The sequence below is a fragment of the Moschus berezovskii genome, chromosome 12, assembly GCF_049115385.1.
Source record: "Moschus berezovskii isolate FMDL1 chromosome 12, NW_MosBer_1.0, whole genome shotgun sequence".
Classification (NCBI taxonomy): domain Eukaryota; kingdom Metazoa; phylum Chordata; class Mammalia; order Artiodactyla; family Moschidae; genus Moschus; species Moschus berezovskii.
This window is the reverse complement of record NC_142471.1, coordinates 56,692,816-56,710,817: the sequence shown is the minus strand read 5'-3', so window position 1 is coordinate 56,710,817 and position 18,002 is coordinate 56,692,816. Positions and strand designations below refer to the sequence as shown.

The 18,002-nt window shown below is 44.0% G+C and overlaps 1 protein-coding gene across 1 annotated transcript; it reads left to right on the top strand.

The window, feature by feature from the left end:
• The first annotated feature begins 3,220 nt into the window (after positions 1 to 3,220).
• Positions 3,221 to 4,687, top strand: CH25H (cholesterol 25-hydroxylase). The gene has a single exon (XM_055425943.2). It carries the CDS (start codon positions 3,322 to 3,324, stop codon positions 4,132 to 4,134), a length of 813 nt encoding a protein of 270 aa, XP_055281918.1. The 5' UTR covers positions 3,221 to 3,321; the 3' UTR covers positions 4,135 to 4,687.
• Positions 4,688 to 18,002: the final 13,315 nt, after the last annotated feature.

Below are 18,002 nucleotides of genomic sequence, written 5' to 3'. Positions count from 1 at the left end.
TCAAAACTAACTAGAGAAGCAGAAGAAATAATGGGGCCAAAATCTTAATACCATCAGAAGTCAGGAAATACCTCTATGGAAAACCATCCCAGGAAGTAAGTAGACCTAAATGACATCAACCAGTGCCCCAGAAAAAACGATTCCTTTTTCAGGCTTAATTTAAAGCCAATATATTCTAAAATGAGCATGGAGCCCACAAATATCTTTTGAACCTCATTACGTGCAAGGTATAATGCTTGACCGCGGAAAAAACATCCTAGGAGATGGACTCTGTGCTCTAAAAAGACCTATTCATCTAGCAGGTAATTAAATACGTTTTGTGTAAATTAGAAGTGTTCAAAGGTACATGTTTAGGAAAGGTACATGCCAGTTTAGGAAATGGCACTACTTAAGAGTAAGCTCCAGGAGTTGGTGATGGACAGGGAGGCCTGGCGTGCTGTGATTCATGGGGTCGCAAAGAGTCAGACATGACTGAGCGACTGAACTGAATTGAAGAGTAAATAGGGCTCAATTTTATTTGAGTCAATTGAGTGTTACCAGTCAAAATGTTGTGCTTACCTTTTCAGCATCCTCTATGACATGGAGTGGACAACGGATGAGAATTTAACGGACCGCTTTCCCTGAGACAACTACATTTGTATACAGGAGGACTTGGGCAGCTTTGTGGGCTGGAAAGGCAGAGAAGCTGGTAGTTCTTCTTCAAAGTGCTGCAAGTTAGAGGGGAGAGCCTGGGCCAAGCACGCTGAAGCTGTGGCTTCCAGGTCTTGCTGCTCAGCATTTTACGAAGCATATTCTAACAGGTTTAGGGATAGAGACCAGAAGAACTGAGAAAGGAAAAGAACGGGTTGGTTGAGGCCAGGGCCTCAAAGGAGGCAGTCCTGATATCAATCTATTAGTGAAGTCCAAATTAAGCCACCCACTTAAAAAAATCTGTGAGAGAATCCAAAGCATTCCAGCATAAAGCTGAAACCACAAGAAAAGAACAGCATGTGCTGAACTGAAAGTTGAAGGTTGACTTAATTTTTGTAGATGGCAAATGTGAGTGATATTTTGCATCTGAGCAGAATTCATTTGTAAGTCTGAGACTTACATATTGATAAATTATTATATATTATGATTTGAACTATTATATATCATTCATTTATAGGCCCATATATTGGTCTGTATTTTTGTTGTACTTATTATTTCCTTGTAGTATAACATATGGCTTTATATCTTTTATTTCTTGTTATATGACTTTGATTTTAATTGCAAGCTTCCTCAATTATTCCTTAGGAAAAATGTGGAGTACGCATTTAAAATAATAGGTGTTTCATTCTGTAACTGGGCTGCTGCTGCTGCTGCTAAGTCACTTCAGTCTTGTCCGACTCTGTGCGACCCCATAGACGGCAGCCCAAAAGGCTCCGCCATCCCTGGGATTCTCCAGGCAAGAACACCGGAGTGGGCTGCCATTTCCCTCTCCATCAGGCACTATATTTTCACTTCTGTTAAGATTATGGCAAAAATAATCTTGGCAACTGGCAAACCCAGCTCTTCCAAGGACTGCATTTAATCACTTCAAGTAAAACACTTAGCTAATGTCTTAACAACAGTATTACTATTTTCTCATTTAATGTCTAGCAGACATTACACAGTAATTTTAACAATATTATTATTACTATTTTCTCACTTGATGTCTAGCAGACAGAACACGGTAACTTAATATTATTATTTTCTCATTTAATGTCTAGCAGACATTACAGGGTAACTTTAACAATATTATTATTACTATTTTCTCATTTAATGGTTGCAGTAGCCTCATGAGATGGGTATGATTGTTATTTCCCTTTGGAAAGGGGGGTTAAGATAAAGCAGAACTTCCTGGAGTGTGGCGCTGATCCTAACCTCATAGACACAAGAATGGGCAAAGCTAGGATTAGGAGTGACCCCTGGCTTCAGTTTCCATCCCAAACTTCCACTCTCTAGATGTCTCTTTCGTCAGGCCCCCGGGTCAAACGCGGAGGTTGCTTTTCTTGCAAGTCCTGCGGTCACACCCTCCAACCCCACTCCCGGCCCAGTCATGACCCATCTGAGCTCTCCTAATACCGACTTTCTCAGGCTCAATCCCGACCAGTTGACCACAGCTGATGGCGGAGAAACGCAGAGCTGGGGGGTGGCCTCGCCGTTGGGCTCGCAGCACCAGGGATGGTTTGGGGGATCGCGGGGTCAAGGACGCGGCGTCGCGGAACCAGCAAAGGGAAGGGCTAGGAGGGCGCGACATCATCTGTTCAATCAACAGCCTCCCCGCAGACTTCAGGGAACGCAAAAATTTTCCTTTTTCTCTCAAAGTGGGTGGTTTACTGATTGCACTGCTTTCATCCCAAATGAGATGCAGTGGCTTTTAGCCAGATTTGGATGGGCAAGCTCTGGATGTTAAATCCAGCCCTTGACTCTTTTTTTTTAGGTAAAGCGAAGGCTAAAAGTCGCTGTCCCCTCTTTCGCCGCAGTACCTCCCGGTTCCCGTCGCCGCTTTGGGCGACTCGGGCGCACCGCGAAGGGACGACCCTCCGGCAGGGTTTGGGGGGCTCCTCCGAGGGAGTCTTCGTGCTGTAGGGTCTGGAGCTTTCCGCGAGCCCGCTCGGGAAAGATACGGGAACTGGAGGAGGTTCCCGACCCGCTACCCTTCCCGGCTAATTTCCTGCGCAGATCGCCACGGCTCGCGGCCAGCGACCTGCGCGGTTCTGTCTAAGAAAGGTTTGCCGATCGCTGCTAGTTAGATCAATAGAGCGCGCCAGCAGAAAGAAAAGATCCGAAATAGGAAAGGTATGTCGCTTTTTAAAGATTAAAAAAAAAAAATACAGCCACATTTGTGTCTTTATTAAAACACACAGACGCAATTTAATGTATGTATTAAAAACACAAGTACTCCTGCCTTGATTGCAAAGGAGCTGTTTCTGGTGATGATGGAAATATTCCCTCTTGTTTAGGGATGGTGCTAACCCATAAACTGAGTTGTCAAAACTCGTAGAAACTCTGCACTGAAGCTCTGTGCATTGTATCGTGTATAAATTGTACGTCCCTTAAAACATCAGAACGTAATCCTGTAAGGCATAGAAATTACGACGTGCCATTGCGTAATTGCATATCTGAATGCCACTGAACGCAGCTGTACTTGAGTATTTTTAGCAACGAAGCGCAATTCTGTTGGATTATTTATCTTTGCAAGCTCCGCGAAGACGGGAAGGGGAGTAAACACTGCGGCTGACATCACGGGGGGCGGGTCGAAAGCTCTAAGAAAAGCCTTAGGACCGGAGTAGCCGCGCTGCTCTTCACAGCCTCATCATGAACAGCCACAACCGCTCCGAGCTCCAGGTCCTCTGCGGCTCCGGCCAGCTGCTCCTGCAGCCCCTCTGGGACCGCCTGAGGACCTGGGAGGCTCTCCTGCAGTCGCCCTTCTTCCCTGTCTTCTTCTCCATCACCACCTACGTGGGCTTCTGCCTGCCCTTCGTGGTGCTGGACCTGCTGTGCCCCTGGGTGCCCACGCTGCGGCGCTACAAGATCCGCCCGGACTTCTCGCCGTCTGCGCGGCAGCTGCTGCCCTGCCTGGGGCAGACGCTGTACCAGCACGTGGTGTTCGTGCTGCCCATGACGCTGCTGCACTGGGCGGTCAGCCCCGCCCTCCTGCCCGCCGAAGCCCCCGAACTGTTCCAGCTGGTGAGCCACGTGGTGCTCTGCCTGCTGCTCTTTGACACCGAGTTCTTCGTGTGGCATCTGCTGCATCACAAGGTGCCCTGGCTCTACCGGACCTTCCACAAGATGCACCATCAGAATTCGTCCCCGTTCGCGCTGGCCACGCAGTACATGAGCGTCGGGGAGCTCTTTTCCTTGGGTTTCTTTGACATAGTGAACGTCTTGCTGCTCCAGTGCCACCCTCTCACCACCCTGACCTTCCACGTGGTCAACATCTGGTTGTCGGTGGAGGACCACTCCGGCTACGACTTCCCCTGGTCCACGCACAGACTGGTACCTTTCGGGTGGTTTGGGGGCGTGGCGCACCACGACCTGCATCACTCCCAGTTTAACTGCAACTTCGCGCCTTACTTCACACACTGGGACAAAATACTGGGAACTCTGAGGTCTGCTCACGCCAAGTAATGCGCACGCACCCCTCCCGGCACAGTGCGTGCTGCGGTGAGGTGTGGCTGCACCTCAGACCTGGGACATTTCACACTTGAATCAGGAGAGACACACTTGAGGTGGACTTGAGATGGTTTTGTTTTGTTGTTTCTTTTTCCCGTGGGTAACTTATTATCTGCTAGAAACTTACAGAGAAACTCTGATGTGTTTTTCACAATCTAATAATTTATTGTAATGTTTGTATGTCAGCAGTTGTATTCTTGATGTGGAATTTTAACTCACTTCAATATCCTTGATTTCTGGGTATAAAGTATCCAAAGTCACTGGCATATGTAAATAATCTCCAAGAAGATTTTTTTGTAGAACAAGGAATTTTACTGTTTGAAGGTGTCCTAGAACTAGGCTAAAAGAGTATATTTTTATGGAGCATCTGATATTTGTAAAAATGAAGCATGGTCCTGCTGGACAGTGACTCAGATTATTGTACTTTAAAAAAATTTTTTATAGACTTGTGTATTTATATTAAAATAAATGTTATTTGTGCTTGAAAAAGAGTAAAGCACCTAAACTCAACAAGCACTGGCTTCTGTGATTTTCACTGGTAGTCTGGCCGATATAAACTGGAATGGAAGAGGGAAGTGGGATGGTAGAGGGTCATGAGTCTGCATCAGCCCAGCTGTGGAAAGAGAGGAGTCTGGCGGTGATGGAACTTGAAGGAAAGACGGCAGTAGAGAAGGCATCTGTGTGCTGGTCTTGGTCTAGAGATTTCCCAGAGGGGAAAATACCATTGTTCTGGTTGTGTTTCAGCTGATTTCTGCATAACAGGGAACTAATGAGACTTACTCTATAAAATTTTACAGAGAGTAAATTTTAAAAGTTTTTGCTCTCTGTAAAATTTTACAGCGAGATTAACACTGGGTCACCATTTCATCATTTGGGGAGAAGGGCTGTCTTGCGGGATGAATAGAATTAGTGAAGTCCTTCGCTTTGCAAAACTGTTAAGTGTCTGCTTTAAAGGGGCTCCAGGTGGCACAGTGGTAAAAAAAAAAAAAAAATCCTCTTGCCAAGGCAGCACTTGCAGGTTCTATCCCTGGATAAGGAAGATGGCTTCAAGTAGGAAATGGGAAGCCACTCCAGTGTTTTCCAGTATTGCCTGGAAAATTTCATGGACAGAGGAGACTGGTGGGCTGCAGTCCATGGGATCACAAAAAGTCAGACACAACTGAGCTTGCATGCAGATAGGGAAGGGATTATGAATGAGCACCTCCCACCCCAACAACCTTTCATAAAGCTATCTAATACAAATGACCATCACACAGGTTGTCTCTGCAATTTGAAATTTTTGTATGTTCACTTTTCTTTATGAAGCCATACATACAAACTGCATACTCCTCTCTCAAAGAAAGAAAAAGTGAAATTTGACCCTGGATCCCTAGTTTCTCACCTGCAAAGGAGATTGATTGTGGTCCAGACGTTTTCATAGATTACAGTGAATGTGCCTACAACCGAACACACACCAGTCACCCATCATATACCCCATTCTGCTGCTGCTGCTGCTGCCTAATTGTTTTAATTTTATCTTTGGAACATAGTTTAGATAGAAAGGGTAAAGTTTTTAAAAAATCAAGACAATTTAAAAATCTGAAGGACAGCTGCTTTGCATGGAACTCTAGGCTCAGGATATATGCACCAAACTGTCTTGTTTAAAGATGAAAAAATCCATCTGAAGACTTGATAGCCACACTCTGTACTGGTGCTCCAAACATTTGGCAAAATACAATCAGATTGCCTGGCTGCCTGGCTGATTTTCTCACGTTCCCTTCCAATGGCTGTGCCTTGTTGGCTTCTGCTGAAGTCACCTCCTTGATCATCTGCAGCAGGACCATGCTGGGACTTAAAGACTATATCGATGAATAAAAGTGAAATTCACAGAAGCAGGTAGTAAGGGAAAAATGCTTTACTGGAGTTAGTGTATTAATATCATGATCCCCATGGTGAGTGGAGAAAAGAAAAGAAGGATGAACAGACTGGTGTAGAATATATAGTATTATTTGCCTTGAGCAGCTTTAGGATCCAAAAACAGCCTGCAAATCTTAGATAATGACAGTTAATTAAAGCTCACTTCCAGAGAAATTTTGAAATGGGTCATCCTGTCTCACTGTGTAAGGGAATTTCCCACTTAGGGCAAATTGTACACATGGAAATTACTTGGGTTTAGAAACACTTTCCCAGAGTTGGATGTCTTACCAGTTTTTAATACCTCTGGAAGTGGAATGGGGAAGTGGAGAGAATGAGCAATTTCTCAGTTTTGAGAGAATAATAATGAAATGGTGCACATTTGCTTGAACTTTCTCACATCTTTTCACTTGCTCCTCACAACTGCACTCTAAGGGATGTAGAATAATTTATTATTATTTTTCCATGTTATGAATGGAAAATTGGTACCTGCACCAGTTAAGCGACTTGCTCCAGATCATAAAATACTTGGAGATGGAGGCAGTTCTTGATCTTAGGTCTCATAGTGTGTACTGTAACTGTCTTTGGATGATGCTTATGATAAAATTCACAACTGGCAATTGAGTTGCAAACTCTGCAATGCCATTAACTGGGCTCCCTCTGTTATTCCTCCCCCATCAAACCCAGATTCCCCACCCCCGCCAAATTCAAAGCCTCTACTTGGCAGGGGAGAAAGCCAGGTCAGTCTTAGTAGGACTTGGGAAAGCATGAAGCATGTCATAGGCTCTATATTCTGCATCTCTCATTGCACATTAGATTGCCTGGGAGAGGAAAGGGGACTTGACTTGGGACTTAACTAGCTGAGCAACTCTGGACACGTTACTTAACCTCTCTGTGCTTGGTTTCTTCAACTGTAAAATGTAGATAATTATAGAACCTATCTCCCAGACCTGTTGTGAGAGATTTTGGGCTTCTATATGTGAGTGCTATAAGGGTTAGAGGTCTTGACTGTATTTGTGTTTGCTGCAAATGATGCTTCACAATGTGAATCCTGGGACAGCACCAGAATCATAACCTTCTGTCCACACACATGTTTGACCTTTCCCATTTAAGAGAACCAAAATAAAAAGCCAAGTTTTTGATCCTGCTTTTTTCAAAGCTGCTTCTCTCATCATCCTTTCAAAGCCAAAGTGTTGGAAAGAGACAGAAGTCTGTGTTTGTCCGATTCTGCTTCCTCATCACTGAGTCATCCCCCCCACCTCTTCCTGGGGCTTTCACTCTCTATTCACTGCTACCTTCCTATTGATCAAAGCCAGTGCTTTCCCACCCCTTGGTTTTCCACCTCTCCGGCTTTGTTTGAAAGGTATTTGTGTCTGCTCACCAAGCTTTAGAATATGGTTCTTGCTTGGTTTTAGTGAACTTTCTCTAAGCTGTTTTCCTTCTTAATTCTCCAGCTCTTTCTTCTTCCTTCACTCTTCTCACTCTCCTTGGCAGAGAGGCAGCCTCAAGCTTCTCCTCGTTTTATTAAAAAATATCTCTGTTGTGTGTACTGGCTATCCTTACCATCTTTTGCTGTACCCTCTAAATCTCCACTCACATTGCATTCTAGTGAACACACAGGTACCTAAACGTGCACAGGCCATGTGAGTGTGCATATATGCACATCATATGTGTGCGCACTATACATGTACCTACCACACACAGACTATATGTCCACGTACTGTTAAACAGACACAGACATGTATTTGCCCACTGTATATGTGTGCATGAACATACACAATATATGCATGAACACTATATACGTACAAACATACTTTATAACCCTATATATGGATATCTTGTTTAGTCACTAAGTCATTTCCAACTCTTTTGGAACCCCCATGGACTGTAACCCACCAGGCTCCTCTGTCTGTGGGATTCTCCAGGCAAGAATACTGGAATTGGTTGCCGTTTCCTTCTTTAGGAGATCTTCCTGACCCAGGGATTGAACTTGTGTCTCCTGCATTGGCAGGTGGATCCTTTACCACTGGGCCACCAGGGAAGCCCATACACATATATATGTACCCAAAATATGAATATGTATATATATATATACTTATATATGTACAAATGTGACATATATGTGTGTATGTATGTATTATATATACACAGAGAGAGACACAGTATATGTACACGCACCCTATATATATATACTCCATGTATATGTATATGTGTGTGTGTGTATATATATATATACGCCTTCTCTAAATACACACACATACTACCATTTCTGTCCTGTTTTTAAGTTATCTGTGCCCCAAGTACTGTGTCTCATTCTTGATAAATACTGGTTCAGTGTTGCATGGATCCTGGAAGCAATGGAAACACAGATTTGCCATTAATCATGTTTTTCTTCATTCATTCTCTCCTCCATCAATTTCTGCTTCCTGACTAAGGCCGTGCTCACAACCCATGTTCTAGAGAAGGTCACAGTCTACTAGGAGAGAGAATCAGTCACAGTCTGTTCTGGAGAAGGTCACAGTATACTAGGAAAACGAATCAGGCAAGCAAGTGCATCTAATCTAATGTAGTTTGTGCTATAATGCTGGGAGGGTGTTAACAGATTGGTACAGGAGCCCAAAGAAAGACCGGTCATTTGAACACTAGAAATCATGAAGGATTTGTGTGCGTTCTCTGGGTGGGATAAAGGACATAGCTGGAAGAAGAAACAGCGCTGTAAATCAGAGATGAGAGAACAGAAACAGAAAACCAGAGTTCTGAGCTCTGGGTGAACAAGGAAGGAACGTCAAGGCTTATTGTCTTGCTGCTCGACCAGCCGTTGAAGCTGCCTAGAACTGCTTGCTCATTTGCCCTTGTCACAGGGACTTGGGAAATTATATGGAAAATTGCTTTGAAAAGAAAGTTAGGCCTTGCTATTGCTTGTTGGTTTATGATGAGTCCTGGATGAATTGAAAACTGCACTTGGAAATGATATGATAGGCAATGGTTGGTGAGTGGGATATGAGTGAGAGTTCCACAGATCTTAAGCAAAGGAATGATGTAATCAGATCTGGTGGAAGAAGGTAACTGGCAGCAGAGAATGGTAGCGGTGATTCTAGCTAGGACCGTTGCAGGTTCTGCCTGGATTCCAATCCTTCCTCCACTGTTTTTGAACTTGTGTGTTTGAACAGATTACTTCATTTAAGGCTCAGTTTCCTCATCTGGAAAAAGAAGGCAGTAATACCTACGCAAAGAATTATAGTGAGAAATAAGGAAGATGCTTAGAGAATTTAGCACTCTGCTCCACCTAGGGCAAACTGTAAATAGTAGCTCCTTCATTAGAAGTTGTTACAGAAGGGTTATGATTTCAGGTGAGAGAGGATAATTGTGTTGCAAAACAACTTGAGAGAGGTGGAGAGGAAGACATGGATTTCTTTAACATAAAATACATGCGCATCGTGTCCCTCGTGACTCAGTGGTAAATAATCCGCCTGCCAACGTAGGAGACACAGGTTTGATCCCTGAGTCGGGAAGATCCCCTAGAGAAGTAAGTGGCTCCCCACTCCAGTCTTCTTGCCTGGGAAATTCCATGAACAGATGAATCTGGCCAGCTACCATCCATGGGGTCTCAAAAGAGTCAGAAATGACTTAGTAACTAAACAACAATACATGCTCATAGAAAAAGGTCAAACCTAGAGGACAGTGTAAGGTAAAAAGTAACGTCCATCTCCATTTAATGAACTTACTTCCACCCTAGATATAATCACAGTTAACCCTTTTTTGGATGCCGATCCCAAAGTCAGTCATTCAGTGGCTTTTTCTCTCTCTCCCCATCAGCTGGGATGCATTCAGTGGTTTGCATTAAATCAATGCATAAAAGGAAGTTGTGAACAGAAATTCTTTGGACAAAGGCCCAAGAGCATTTCCTCTCTTTAAATATCTTTTGCTTATTTCTTTTTTCTGTTCCTTTTGATCATTACTCAAAACAAGAAGAGAAACTCGAGTTGTCTCTCATCCACAGGTCGCATGGTGTCCCTGAACTGTCTGGCCCAGAGGAAAAGCAAAGTTTCCCTCGCTTCCCCTTCTCATGCCTGCAGCACTTCTTTGGCACCTCTTACCGTGAGGTTGCTATGAGTCTGACATGATTTAGAGACTGAAAAGCAACAACAGTGACTTTACCCTCTGCCTTCTAGCGAAGCAACTGCCTTCTCTCCCGGGGAAAAAGGTTCCTGAAAGAAGAGGTCCTGTCTTATAGATCTTTGATCCCTTCAAGGATCTTACACTTGAAAAAAGGTCAATAAATGTCTCTGACATGGAGGTTCAAGGGCTTGGAGTCTGAAATGCCTGGGGTTGAGCTGCCTGATTTTCTGCTTTGGGAGAACTCATTGGGTCACTCTGAGCATGAGTTTTTCTCTCTTTGCTTCTCTGCGAATTGGGTGGAGTTTGGGGTAGTAACTGACCTTGCCTACTTCCTCAGGCTGCCGTGATTCTCCAATGAGATAGAGCAAGTTGCTGAGTGGCTGTGGGACGATGTGGACCTTTGGTGTCTATGGAGGCATGAAGGCTACACGGTCGCCATCTCCTTCCACTTCTGCCATGACCGCACTCCTCCATGGATGGAGGGCTTCCTCCATCGAGCTCCCCCTCTAGGGCTCCAGACTTCCCTTTACTTGTATTCCGCTCCTCTGCACGCCCTGGCTTTTGCTGCCCTACTGAATGAATCTCAGGAGACGATAGGAGGAGCAGGAAGCCTCAGAGAGACCAGAAGTAGTAGAAGCTGGCCCCAGGGTAGCACAGTTGGTAGAACTAGCTGTAGTGGTAGTGTTTGTCTCAGAGTCAGAAGCAGTGACTGAGACACACCAGGAGAGGGCTCTTCTTTCTGTGCTGAGGACAGGCTCCAAGCCAGGAGCTGCAGCCTGCTGGATAAGTAGAAAAGGCTTTTAAAAGAAGAAACCTCTTGGAATTGGACCGTAACTGCAAAGAAGTCACCCTCCACTCAGCAGTTTGCATTCCCTGTTAGGTCGCAAAAAGGAAGAATGGCCCATGCTTGGCAGTGGGTTTGATCTGTCTGAGATCAAAGGATTTCACCAAGAGAAGATAGCTCACGTGCTGACATTGTCAAACTTGGAGATTCTACAAATGCTTAGGCTGAGACACCGCAGTCCAGTTTCCCTATTTTATGAATAAGGAAACTGAGATTCAGAGATGGGAAGTGATGTTCCCGGGGTCACACAGCTGGGTTAGAACTCAAAGACCCATGCTCTCCCTGCTTTTCCCTGCTGCTTCCCTCCCATTTCCTGGGTCCTGGGGACTATCTCTTGCTGAGTATCAGAAGTGCAGTTATGGGACACTGCTTAGAAATTGTTGCAATCTGTATTCTTCATTAGTCATTTGCATAAATACAACATAAACAACTTTGCCGATTTATGGGAACTTGAGTGAAGTGTTTCTTTTCAAATTTTGCTGAGATCTATTTTGCTTTCCTTCATGGGTAGCTGGTGTAAACTTTTATTCCTGTGAACTCTGAAAATCTTGTTTTAGAAAATGTCTAAGAGCATCTGTGTAATGAAATACAACTCAACAATAAGCAAAAATGAACTATTGATGCATACAAAAACAAAGATGAATCTCAAAATAATTATGCTGAGTAAAGGAAGCCAGGCAAAAAAAAAATGTGTACTATATGAGGCCATATGTATTCCTGGGCCTCCCAGTTGGCATTAGTGGTTAAAAAAAAAAAAAAAAAAAAAAACCTGCCTGCCAGGAGATGTGGGGTTTGATCTCCAGGTTGGGATGATCCCCTGGAGGAGGAAATGGCAACCCACTCCAGTATTCTTCCCTGGAAAGTTCCAGGGACAGAGGAGACTGGCAGGCTACAGTCCATAGGGTCACAGTGTTGGACATGTCTAAAGCAGCTTAGTACATAGCATATGGTTCCATGTATATCAAATTCCAGAAAATGTAAATGAATTCATAGGACAGAAATTTGTACAACTGTAGTAGTTTGGGGGAAGGAGAGTGGCTGCAAAGATGGATCACTAAAGGGCATGAGAAAGTTTTAGAAATGATGACTGTTCAGTATCTTTGATTGTGGGTTTGATTTCATAGGTGTATGCTGCTGCTAAGTTGCTTCAGTCGTGTCCAACCCTGTGCGACCCCATAGACGGCAGCCCACCAGGCTCTCCCGTCCCTGGGATTCTCCAGGCAAGAACACTGGAGTGGGCTGCCATTTCCTTCTCCAGTGCATGAAAGTGAAAAGTGAAAGTGAAGTCGCTCAGTCGTATCCGACTGTTAGCGACCCCATGGACTGCAGCCTATCAGGCTCCTCTGTCCATGGGATTTTCCAGGCAAGAGTATTGGAGTGGGGTGCCATTGCCCTCTCCTCATAGATGTATACATATGTCAAAATTTATTAAATATGTGTAGTTTATTGTATATCAATTATAGTAGATGATAATGATGACAGTGATGATAAATTAATCCAGGACCTTATACTTTAATTTTAGTTTTGAAGCTATTTGGCCATGAAAAAAGTATGGCAGGAGGCTTAATGATAACATCATAGACAGAAATCCACACACATAGGCAGTCTAAAAACCGTCCTTTGCTTATCTGCATTCCTGACCTGTAAGACTTAGCCTCAGGTGGAAAAATACCTGTTTGAGACCCTGAAAAATCCAGATTGCTTTCTCTAAGGATCTCCGCAACATGCCCCTCTAACCTCTCCCCAGAATTCAGGAGCAGCCATATTTGACTCTCTGATCCTCTGTTGTGGCCGCAGCTTTCTGGACCTGGGTTGGAATCTGATCCACATAGGAATATTATTATTATTTCCCAAGAATTTAGGAACTAAGCAAGTCTACTGTCCTGTGCCATGCACATGGAAATGCAAAGAAAGATCATCCACAGAACAAAGGGAGGATGAGCAGATTTCCAAGGAGGAGAGATGAGACACACACAGCTTGGGAAGGAGAGTGGGGGAGAGAGAGTAGTAAGGGCAATCAGCCTTTGGTTTCTCCAAAATAGAGACTCCACAGTCTCCCTTGTGGAAACTTTGGGGACTCCACAGGTTCCAGAGAGTAAGCCCTGCTGTACTTCCTGCCTGTTCCATGACTTTCCAATACTTCTCGACTATTTAAATGGCTTTCTGGTTCATGTCAAAGAGAACACTGATGAAAGCATGAGGGTTTTGTGCTGTCCACCTGCCTTTAGGTTGAAGTAGGAGATCTCTTTGGTGTAATCAGTCTAGGGGTTATGGATGGTTTTCTTCAGTGAACAATGAATAGGCACATCATATGTGATAGCCAGAAGCTGTGTAGCTCCACAGCCCAGATGGACAAACTGATCCTGCATGGTTCTCAGGAGAATGGGAAACACCCATTGTTTAACATTATGTATTGATTTGTTGTTGCTTTTTAGTTGCTCAGTTGTGTCTGACTCTTTGTGACTCCATGAATTGCAGCGTGCCAGGCTTCCCTGTCCTTCCCTCCCATCTCCCATAGTTAGTTAAAACTCATGTCCGTTGTGTCGGTGGTGCATCCAACCATCTCATCCTCTGCTGCCCCTTCTTTTCCTGTCCTCAATCTTTCCCAGCATCAGGGTCTTTTCCAGTGAGTCGGCTCTTCGCATCAGGCGGCCAAAGTAATGGAGCTTTAGCTTCAGCATCAGTCCTTCCAATAAATATTCAGAGTTGATTTCCTCTGGGATTGACTGGTTTGTTCTCCTTGCTGTCCGAGGGACTGTCAAGAGTCTTCTCCAGCACCACAATTTGAAAACATTAGTTTTTCGGTGCTCAGCCTTCTTTATGGGCCATCTCTCACATCTGTACATGGACTGGAAAAACCACAGCTTTGACTAGACAGATCTTTGTTGGTAAAGTGACATCTCTGCTTTTTAATAAACTGTCTAGGTTTGTCATAGCTTTTCTTCCAATGAGCAAGGGTCCTTTAATTTCATGGCTGCAGTCAGCATCTGCAGTGATTTTGGAGCAGAAGAAAATAAAGTCTGTCACTGTTTATTGATAGTAGCAATACATCTCATCTTGACCTTCTGTTGCCTGAGGTGGGCAAGCAATGCTGTTTTATAACTGCGGATCAAATTTGTGCTAAGACATCCTAAGTCCCATCAAAGAGACTTGGAGCCAAAGCCTGTTTGGAAGCCCACACCCACCCGAGTCCTGCTTTCCCCACAGAGGACATATCTCTATATCCTACAGGGCCCAACAGTGGCATTGGAGTCGCCATGGGTTTGCGGTCTCTGCTGACGTTAGCAGCTTGCTAACACAGAGCCCAGCTTCCTCTGCCTAATTTTCCATTCGGTGAATCCTGGTGTCTGTCTCCTGTTGTGTCTCTATTGTTGCCATTTTCTTTCGTTTTTGTTTTGCTTCATCTTCCAGTTGCTGCTGCTGCTGCTGCTAAGTCACTTCAGTCGTGTCCGACTCTGTGCGACCCCATAGACGGAAGCCCACCAGGCTCCCCCATCCCTGGGATTCTCCAGGCAAGAACACTGGAGTGGGTTGCCATTTCCTTCTCCAATGTGTGAAAGTGAAAAGTGAAAGTGAAGCCGCTCAGTCGTGTCCGACCCTTAGCGACCCCACAGACTGCAGCCCACCAGGCTCCTCCATCCATGGGATTTTCTAGGCAAGAGTACTGGAGTGGCTTGCCATTGCCTTCTCCGTCATTCTCCAGTTAATGTTTATCAAATGTGTACTGTGTGCCAGCCTCTATTTGACTCATGGTACTTATGGTAACTCCTTTAATTTCTCACAGCAACCCCAAGAGTGAAAGTGAGGTTAAGAAACTTACCCCTTATCACTCAGCGAGTATGCACAGAGCCGTGACACATACCAGACCTACTGGTTCCAGAGCCCACACTTGTCACTCTTCCTCAGTAGTTCACTTTGTCATGTCAAATTCTCCTGCTCTTGCAGAAAAATGAGTCAAAAGTTGTTTGTGTGTTTGTGTGAGTTGCTCAGTCATGCCTGACTCTTTGCAACCCCATGGACTGTAGCTCATGAGGCTCCTCTGTCCCTGGAATTCTCCAGGCAAGAATACCGGAGTGGGTAGCCATTCCCTTCTCCAGGGGATCTTCCCAGCCTAGGGATTGAATCCGGGTCTCCCACATTGCAGACAGATTCTTTACCATCTGAACCACCAGGGAAGCCCAAAATTTGCTTAGAAGAGTTTGTATTTGGTCTTTCCTTTGTGACCCTGTTCCTCTATCTGCAAGAAAAAGACGGCTTCCTACAAGCAGGGCTTATCATGGGAGGCTGGAAGATGAACTCATTCAGGAGGACATTTCCAGAGGCAGCTTTTCCCTATGTTACCCACAGTTGGGCTTACTCAGCAGGATGTTTTAAGACTGGATGGGAGGACCAACACTGTCAGTTCAGTTCAGTTCAGTCGCTCAGTCATATCTGACTCTTTGTGATCCCATGAACTGCAGCACGCCAGGCCTCCCTGTCCATCACCAACTCCCTGAGTTTACTCAAACTCATGTCCGTTGAGTCGGTGATGCCATCCAACCATCTCATCCTCTGTCGTCCCCTTCTCCTCCCACCGTCATCGTTCCCAGCTTCAGGTTCTTTTCAAATGAGTCAGTTCTTTACATCAGGTGGCCCAAAATGGAGTTTCAGCTTTAGCATCAGTCCTTCCAATGAATATTTAGGACTGATTTCCTTTAGGATGGACTGGTTGGATCTCCTTGCAGTCCAAGGGACTCTCAAGAGTCTTCTCCAAAACCACAGTTCAAAAGCATCAATTCTTCAACACTCAGCTTTCTTTATAGTCCAACTCTTACATCCATACATGACTACTGGAAAAATCATAGCTTTAATTAGATGGACCTTTGTCAGCAAAGTAATGTCTCTGCTTTTTAATATGCTGTCTAGGTTGGTCATAACTTTTCTTCCAAAAAGTAACCATCTTCTAATTTCATGGCTGTAGTCACTATCTGCAGTGATTTTGGAGCTCCCCCCCAATAAAGTCTGTCATTGTTGCCACGGTTTCCCCATCTATTTCCCATGAAGTGATGGGACCAGATGCCATGATCTTAGTTTTCTGAATGTTGAGTTATAAGCCAACTTTTCCACTCTCTTCTTTCACTTTCATCAAGAGGCTCTTTAGTTATTTTTCATTTTCTGCCATAAGTGTGGTGTCATCTACATATCTGAGGTTATTGATATTTCTCCCTGCAATCTTGATTCCAGCTTGTGCTTCTTCCAGCCCAGCGTTTCTCATGATGTACTCTGCAGAGAAGTTAAATAAGCAGGGTGGCAATATACAGCCTTGATGTACTCACTTCCCGATTTGGAAACAGTCTGTGTTCCATGTCCACTTCTAATTATTGCTTCCTTACCTGCATATAGGTTTCTCAAGAGGCAGGTCAGGTGGTCTGGGATTCCCATCTCTTTCAGGATGTTCCACAGTTTATTGTGATCCACACAGTCAAAGGCTTTGGCATAGTCCGTAAAGCAGAAATAGATGTTTTTCTGGAACTCTGTTGCTTTTTTTGATGATCCAGCGGATGTTGGCGATTTGATCTCTGGTTCCTCTGCCTTTTCTAAATCAATGACAAAAGGGAGAGGGGATCACAAATGAAAGAAATTTGCAAAGGAAATTTCTTTGTGCAACTCAGATACGTCCTCCTGCTAAGATGGGTTGGTGACCCTCTGAAGGGAAGTAAAGAGGGAATTGGTAAAGGACTGTGGAAGTGGGTCCCATGAATGAGTCCTGGTCTCTGAGCAGCCAGCCAGCCAGCTATGCAAACAGCCAAAACTGTGGTCTGGAGGTCCAGGGATGGACCCTGGACCCTGGATTTACCCACATCAATGGCCTGTTTAAGTTGTGGGGTGGAGGGGGAGCTTTTTGTTTGACCATGTTGTCAGAGCACAGCCCAACACATCAGCCCACTCAGGACTGCTCTGTGTGCCTCCCTGGCCTCACGCCCAGCTCTTCAGTCAACAGTTTCAGGAGTACTTACAGTGTGATAATAAATAAGGATGGTAACAATGATAATAGTAGCAGCTCTTAGACAGCAATTGCTTACTATGGTTCAGGCGTTCTACATGTATGATTGCTTTGCATCCTTAAAAACAACATTTGTCTTGGCAGTTACTATGGGATGGGCAGTGGTGTGTACATCGTCACTGCAGTCTGTCTTCAGGATGCTGCATTTGAGAGCTTCCAGTCCATTCCAGATCCCAGCCTGAAGAATAAAGATGATAGTCAAATTCTGACAGACTGGAATCTGAAATGGAGTGGAAACACACAAAGGAGGTATGTATACAAATAAGGAAATTTTTCTCATTTTCCTTTCCAATCTGGATGCCTTTTATTCCTAATTGCACTGGCTTATTTATGCCTAATTGCTCTGGCTAACAGGATAGAACTTCCAGTAAATTGTTAAATAAAAATAATAGTACAAGATAACCTTGACTTGTATTTGAGCTTAGAGGAAAAGCATTCATTCTTTCATCGTTACATATGATACTGTCTCTCAGCTTTTTGTATATGCCTTTTATCAGATTGAAGAATTTCTTCCCAGTTTTCCAAGTTTTTATGAGAATGAATGGTGGAAAAGCATATTCACCAATTCTTTTACTGTGTTTTTGATATGATTATTTGGTTTTGATTTTGGGCCTGTTAATATGGCGAATCAGATAGGTTGATTTTGAAATATTAAACAAAATTTGCATCCCTGTTATTAATCCTACATGGTCATGATGTAATATCCTTTCATTATATTGATAGATTAGCTAGAAGTTTGTTAAGAAATTTTCATGTATGGTTATGAGGAATATTGTTCTATATTTTCTTTTCCTCTATTTTTTTTTTCTGGTAGTATAGCCTCAGGGAATGAATTGTAAAATATTCTTTCCACTTCAATGTTACAGAAAAGTTTATGTAGAACTTGAACTATTTTTCCTTAAATGTTGTCTAAGTCAAGGCATG